We start from the raw sequence: 7,500 nt of genomic DNA on the forward strand, positions 1-7,500 counted from the left end.
TAGACATCTATTTTGCATTTTTGTTTTCAGTCATTTATCGCTGAATTTCTATAAATAACACCTTCTGATGATTATTTCGAAGGAACGAAACGAAGCGAATCAATCCAATTCCATTTTCCCTTATTTTGGTTACATATTTCTTTATTTTTAGTTCAATTCTCCTTTATTTTTAGTTCCATTCTCCCTTGCTTTCTGTTTCATTTTCCCTTGCTTTTAACACCATTCTCTTTTACTTTTCATTTCATCCTCCCTTACTTTTAATTACATTCTCCTCTACTTTTAACTCCATTCTCCCTTACTTTTAATCCCAATCTCCCTTATTTTTTATTTCATTCTCCCTCACTTTTAACCCCATTCTTCCTTTTTAAATTTCCTTCTCCCTCACTTTTAACGCCATTCTCCCTTTTTTTTATTATTCCATTTTCCCTCACTTTTAACCCCATTCTTCCTTTTTTAATACCATTCTCCCTTTTTAAATTCCATTCTCCCTCACTTTTCACCCCATTCTCTCTATTTTAACCCCATTCTCCCTTACTTATTTATCCCATTCTCCCTTTTTAATCCCATTCTCCCTTTTTAAACCCCATTCCCCCTCACTTTCAATCCCATTCTCCCTCACTTTTAACCCCATTCTCCTTTTTTTAATGCCACCCTCTTTTTTAATCCAATTCTCCCTCACTTTCAATCCCATTCTCCCTTTAATAACCCCATTCTCCATTTATAAACCCATTTCTCCGTTCCAGGTACAAACTCAGATGTACCCGTACCCGCCCTACTCCCAAGACTACGGAATGAGCCAGTTTTACGGATCCGCTTTGCCCACGTTCATTGTGCTTTCCCTCGTCCTCCTGTCGCCTTCGTTGATCAAGAGCGTTGTTTACGAGAAGGAAACGGGCGTCAGGGTAAGATGTTCGGTTGTGAATTGTTGTTATTGTTGTTGTTGTTGTTGTTTGTCTGTTGTCTGTTTGTTTGTTTTTTTGTTTGGTTGTTTTTTTTTGGTTGTTTGTATTTTGTTTACGTGTTTTTGTTTGTTTGTTTCCCTTTTTTTTTTTTTTTTTTTTTTTTTTGGTTGTTTTTCTAGCTGTTGTGGTGTTTTATGAGATTCTTTGGATGGGCGTCAGGGTAAGATGTTCGTTTGTGAATTGTTGTTGTTGTATCTGATGTCTGTTTGTTTTCTTTTTGTTAGTTTGTTATTGGTTTGTTTGTATTTTGTTCACGTGTTTTTTTTGTTTTTTTTTTTTTTCAAGCTATTGTGGTATTTTATGAGATTCAATGGATGGGCGTCTGGGTAAGATATTCGTTTGTGAACTGTTATTATTATTTATTGTGAACATGCTTTAGTTTGTTTGTATTTTGTTAATGTATCTTTCTAGCAGTTGTGGTACTGACATGTTATACTATTGAGATTCATTAAACGGGTTTCAGGATAAGATGTTCGTTTGTGAGCTGTTAGTGTTATCTATCTTTATGTTTTTATATTTATATTATATTGTATATCTTTATATTTATATTATGTTTATATCTATATAATATTTATATTTAAGTTATATTATATTTATATTTATATTATATCATATTTATATTTGTATTATATTATATTTATATTTGAATTATATTTGTATTTATATTATATTATATATCTTTCTATTATTACTTATTCTTCTAGCAGTTGCGGTACTGACATATTAATTTATCAGCTTTACTGAGATCAAGTTTTATCAACTTATCCTGGAGTAAATTTTCTCCTTATCATTCATTTAGTTGCATTTAGGTATTTGTGAATTTGTAATCCATTCGGGTTTTTTTTTTATTTTTTTATACGAGATATCGGCCTTATCAACAAATATTTTTACACTCGGGGTCCCTTGGATTAAATTCTCTTGGTGTTTCTTACTTTTTTGATGATTCTAATCTACGTATTTCCCGCGTAAATTCCCTTTTCTTCTTTAACTTCAAGTACAATTTTGGCCTAAATTCTTGTTTTTCTCTTTTTTCTTTAAACTCAATTTCTTTTAATTACATTTTCGTTCTTCGCTTTTCTCTCTTCTTCCTTTCCATCTTATCCTCATTCTCCTTCATTTTTCTTCTTCTTTATTCTTCATCCGTCTAATTCCATTCTCGTTATTCTTCTTTCTTCTCTCTTTTTCTCTCTTCCTTCTTTTCATTTCATCCTCGCTCTTCATTTCTCCCTTTTCTTTCTTCTTTTATCTTACCTCATCTTCTTTCCTCTTTTCTTATTATTTCTCTTAATTTCACCCTCGTTCTTTTCTTTCCTCCCTTCGTTCTTCCTTATTCCTCCTTTCTCCTCCTTTCTTCCCGCCTCCCTTCGTTCTTCTTCATTCCTCCTTTTTCCTCCTTCCTTCCTTCTCCAAATCCCCGTTCTCTTCCCCCGCCCTCCTTCCTTCCTTCCTTCCTTCCTCTAATCTCACCCTCATTCTTCCTCATTCCTCCTTCCTCCTTTCTTCCTTCTCCTAATCCCCGTTCTCTTCCCCCGTCCTCCTTCCTTCCTCTAATCTCACCCTCATTCTTCCTCATTCTCCCTTTCTCCTCCTTTCTTCCTTCCTCCCTTCCTCCTTCCTCCTTCCTCCTTCCTTCTTTTCTCTTCTTTCCCCGTTCTTTTCCCCCGTCCTCCTTCCTTCCTCTAATCTCACCCTCATTCTCCCTCCTTCCTCTAACCTCACCCTCATTCTTCCTCCTTCCTCCTTCCTCCTTCCTTCCTTCCTTCCTTTCTCCTAATCCCCGTTCTCTTCCCCCGCCCTCCTTCCTTCCTTCCTTCCTTCCTTCCTTCCTCCCTTCCTCCTTCCTCCTTCTTCCTTCCTCCTTCCTCCTTCCTCCTTCCTCCTTCCTCCTTCCTCCTTCCTCCTTCCTTCCTTCTCCTAATCCCCGTTCCTCTTCCCCCGCCCTCCTTCCATCCTTCCTTCCTTCCTTCCTTCCTCCCTTCCTCCTTCCTCCTTCTTCCTTCCTCCTTCCTCCTTCCTCCTTCCTCCTTCCTTCCTTCCTTCCTCCCTTCCTCCTTCCTCCTTCCTCCTTCCCCCTTCCTCCTTCCTCCTTCCTTCCTTCCTTCCTTCTCCTAATCCCCGTTCCTCTTCCCCCGCCCTCCTTCCATCCTTCCTTCCTTCCTTCCTTCCTCCCTTCCTCCTTCCTCCTTCTTCCTTCCTCCTTCCTCCTTCCTCCTTCCTCCTTCCTTCCTTCCTTCCTCCCTTCCTCCTTCCTCCTTCCTCCTTCCTCCTTCCTCCTTCCTTCCTTCCTTCCTCCCTTCCTCCTTCCTCCTTCCTCCTTCCTCCTTCCTCCTTCCTCCTTCCTTCCTTCCTTCCTCCCTTCCTCCTTCCTCCTTCCTCCTTCCTCCTTCCTTCCTTCCTTCCTCCCTTCCTCCTTCCTCCTTCCTCCTTCCTCCTTCCTCCTTCCTTCCTTCCTTCCTCCCTTCCTCCTTCCTCCTTCCTCCTTCCCCCTTCCTCCTTCCTCCTTCCTCCTTCCTTCCTTCTCCTAATCCCCGTTCCTCTTCCCCCGCCCTCGCAATCGCAGGAACTGATTCGTCTCATGGGCTTAGAGCGATGGCTCGTTTGGCTCGGCTGGTTCCTCCACTCGTTCATCGTCATCCTCGTCGTGTCAACTATCATCACGATTCTGCTCAAGTTGCAACTCACGCCCATGGATGACTCGGCGGGTTTCCTGCCGCCCATTATCATCCACACCGATCCCTTCTTCATGTGGGTGCTCTTCGTGCTCTACGGGATATCCTCCATCGCCTTCTGCTTTGCCGTGTCTACTTTCTTCAGCAGGCGTGAGTGTCCATGTTGGGTTCTTATTTTGGGGTTCATTTTTTTTTTTTTTTTTTTTTTTTTTTTTGAAGGGAGGGGAGGGTGTTTTTATATACCTTTTCGTTTTTTTTCCCTGTTTTTGCTTTTTTTCGTTTTTTTTTTTTCTCTTTCTTTCTTTTCATGTTTTTTTTTCGGTCTTTATTAGTTTTATTACCTTCTTTTAAAAAAAAAAACTTTCTTTTATTTTTTTTTTCTTTCTTTTCTTCTGTTTTTCTTTTTCTTTTTTTTTCCTTTCTCCATTTTTCTCTCTTTTCATTTTATTTTATTTTCCTTCTTCATTTCTTTCTCTCCCTTTCTTTATTTAATTTATTTTCTCTCATTCTTTATCTGTTTAATTTATTTTATCTTTCATTCTGTATCTATTTTCTTCATTTTTTTCTCACTCACCCTCCCCTAGCCCTCTCTCTCCCTCACCCCCTCTGTCATCCTTCTCTCTCCCTCACTCCCCCCTCATTCTCTCTCCCTCATCCCCTTCTGTCATCCTTCTCTCTCCCTCATCCCCCTCTGTCATCCTTCTCTCTTCCTCACTCCCCCCTCATTCTCTCTCCCTCAGCCACGCTCGCCACAACCCTTGGCATCTTTAACTATTTAATTTATTTTATCTTTCATTCTCTATCTATTTTCATTTTTTTCTCACTCACCCTCCCCTAGCCCTTTCTCTCCCTCATCCCTCACTCCCCCCTCATTCTCTCTTCCTCACCCCCTTCTGCCATCCTTCTCTATCCCTCACTCCCCCCTCATTATATCTCCCTCACTCCCCCCTCATTCTCTCTCCCTCACTCCCCGCTCATTCTCTCTCCCTCATACCCCTCTATCATCATTCTCTCTCCCTCACTCCCCCTCTGTCGTCCTTCTCTCTCCCTCACCCCCCTCATTCTCTCTCTCTCACTCCCCCCTCATTCTCTCTCCCGCAGCCACGCTCGCCACAACCCTCGGCATCCTGCTGTGGCTGACATCTTACTTCCTGCCTCGTCAGCTGATGGACTTCGAGTACAACACCCTTGGTCTGGCGCCGAAGGTCCTGTCCTGCTTCTTGCCCAACATGGCTATCACTTGGGCCTTCAGGATTATTGCTATGTTTGAAGGGAGAGGTAAGCAGCTTCCAGAATTAGTTCGGGAGGTGAGGGGTACGTGTGGAAGAGATTGAGGGTTTCGAAATGATGATGGGTTTAATTGGAAGTGATGGTGGTGGGGGTGGAGGGCGGTGGTGGAGTGGTTGGTGGTGGAGTGATGGGGGGTGGAGTTGGTGGAAGTGATGGTGGTGGGGAGGGGGGTGGAGTTGATAGGGGGTGGAGTTGGTAGGGGGTGGAGTTGGTGGAGGTGTCGGAGTTGGTGGGGGTGGGGGAGTTAACCATAATAATATTAACAGTAGCCATCACACTGAGGTTTATAGTCCCCCGCACTGTCAAAGTCAACATACAATAGTCTCTCCCCTCTCGTATACATACCTACGCTTGCCTACTCATATCTGAATACTTTTCCAACGCGAATGAAATCTCAAAAAAAAAAAAAAAAACACTTCAACGGTGAACAGAAAAAGCTACATTCAGCCTTATTGGATCATTGGATAGCATTAACGAACCCTTCTTCTTGCAGCGTTGGGCGTGCAGTGGAACAATCTGTGGGACACCGGTAACCCTCGGGATCAGCTGACTCCGGCCATGGTTCTCATCATGCTGGCCGTCGACACCCTCTTGTACCTTTTCATCACATGGTACGTCGATCACGTCAGCCCGGGCAAATACGGAGTTCCTTTGCCGTGGTACTTCCCTTTCCAGGTTAGTGCTCAGATCTCTTTGGTTATTTCTATACGTTAGTACATGTAGAGTAGATAAGTTTTCCTTTCTCTCAGAATGCTTCCTTGTTCTCCTTTCTCTCAAAAAAAAAAAAATAATAATAATTGTTCTCCTTTCTCTTAAATTACTTCCTTGGTCTCCCTTTCTCTCTATTTCTCTCGAATAAATCATCATTTCGAAATTATTCAAACGACTCATCTTTCTCCTTCATTCTTCCAGAGGAGCTACTGGTGTGGTGCATCTCCGACGAAGGATAACGCTCGAAGCTTCGACTCTGAGTCACCCGAGAACGAGTACTTCGAGGAGGAACCGGAGGGTCTGAAGCCGGGAATCACTATAAAGAAATTACGGTATTGCTTTATCGTTTGTATGATCCCGTGATTGAATTGATGTCGAAAAAAATCTTGGATTTTAAGTGTCAGAAGATACAGATAATTCTCTTTGGTCAACTGTTATGTATATTTCCTATTTTTTTATATACCTAGAAATTTTAAAATCACATTTCTAAGGTTGTAATATGATAATTAGCTGAGCCTGAAGTACGAACTCTTTATTATCTCCAACACGAATAAAATGTATTACCAGTAGAATTCAACGATTTATTTTCAACGTTATATTTAAAGGTAGTTATGACACATATTCATGGAATATTTCAATTTAACGTGGGTGCAGCAGCAACGTGACGTCACAGCTATTAGCACAAAAACAAGAATGTAAAGTAAAGCAAAACTAGATCAGATAATTACATGTATTTCAGGAAGGAGTTCAAGACACTGGGAGGGAAGACGAAGGTGGCCGTCGAGGACGTGTCTCTAACGTGTTACGAAGGCCAATGCACGGTCTTGCTTGGACACAACGGCGCCGGCAAGACCACTACGATGTCCGTCCTCACAGGTCTGGTCCCTCATTATTTTTTTCGTGGAACATCGTTATCGAAATAAAAATAAGTGATAAGACGGAGACGATTTGATGGATATATAGATAGATAAACAGATAGATAGATTGATAGATAGATAGATAGATAAAGTTCTTTTTACTCCAGGTGTGTACGCCCCTTCGGCTGGCTACGCAGAAGTGGGCGGCTGGGACATCGCGACGAACCTGAAGAAGGCGAGGGAGGAGATCGGACTGTGCCCACAACACAACATGCTGTTCATTGACCTCACCGTTCTCCAGCATCTCCTATTCTTCGGTAGAGTGAGTGAATAAATACACGTTTCTCAGTTCGTGAACAGGTCTCCATAAGCGTAAATAAAGATATCATCATCGATATTCTCAAACAATGTCTCCCTCCAACGGCCTCTATCACCATCACTATATGCAACTCCTTATATCATAACATTTTTTAATTAACACAGCTAAAAGGAATGACAAAGCAGGACGCTCGCAAGGAAGCTGAGGAGCTCATGCAGCGACTGGAACTGAAGGAGAAGAAAAACATGTATGGCAACCAGCTGTCCGGAGGGATGAAGAGGAAGCTTTGCCTCGCCATTGCTCTCATTGGAGGGTCGAAGGTGAGGGTCGACGAGAGAGACTCGATTTAGTAACAGCTGTTCGATGCCTTAAAACAGGAATGTGTGATTCCTGTGTTTTGAGGTAAACGGATGCATAAGTCACGTGCATAATTCCCATTGGTATGTTGTTGAGAACTCTTTACATGCACGTACTTTTTTTCGGAAAAAAGCAAAACGATACAGTGGATTATGACAGAGGAGTGGCATAAGGAATCATACATCACGCACACGCATACATACACCAAAGTTCGAACACGCATATTCGTATTGCCACGCACAATATCCAAAACCTAAACTGATTACACAAATACATATCTAACATATCAACGTGAGCACCCTTTAACCGAGCTTTATTCCGGCGCCAGGTGGTGA

The 7,500-nt window shown here is 42.0% G+C and overlaps 1 protein-coding gene across 2 annotated transcripts in view; it reads left to right on the forward strand.

The window, feature by feature from the left end:
• LOC125043338 (phospholipid-transporting ATPase ABCA3-like) overlaps positions 1-7,500 on the forward strand; it is a 27,938-nt gene that overhangs the window by 9,186 nt on the left and 11,252 nt on the right. For both annotated transcript variants that reach the window (XM_047639422.1, XM_047639423.1), the window contains exons 7-15: positions 744-902; positions 3,523-3,781; positions 4,733-4,909; positions 5,415-5,596; positions 5,834-5,964; positions 6,372-6,508; positions 6,657-6,811; positions 6,973-7,128; positions 7,494-7,500. The exon at positions 7,494-7,500 is cut by the window's right edge and continues 204 nt beyond it. In XM_047639422.1, the coding sequence (XP_047495378.1) occupies positions 744-902; positions 3,523-3,781; positions 4,733-4,909; positions 5,415-5,596; positions 5,834-5,964; positions 6,372-6,508; positions 6,657-6,811; positions 6,973-7,128; positions 7,494-7,500 (1,363 nt within the window). The remainder of the gene's footprint in view (positions 1-743; positions 903-3,522; positions 3,782-4,732; positions 4,910-5,414; positions 5,597-5,833; positions 5,965-6,371; positions 6,509-6,656; positions 6,812-6,972; positions 7,129-7,493) is intronic.

This window comes from Penaeus chinensis, chromosome 33, assembly GCF_019202785.1.
Source record: "Penaeus chinensis breed Huanghai No. 1 chromosome 33, ASM1920278v2, whole genome shotgun sequence".
Classification (NCBI taxonomy): domain Eukaryota; kingdom Metazoa; phylum Arthropoda; class Malacostraca; order Decapoda; family Penaeidae; genus Penaeus; species Penaeus chinensis.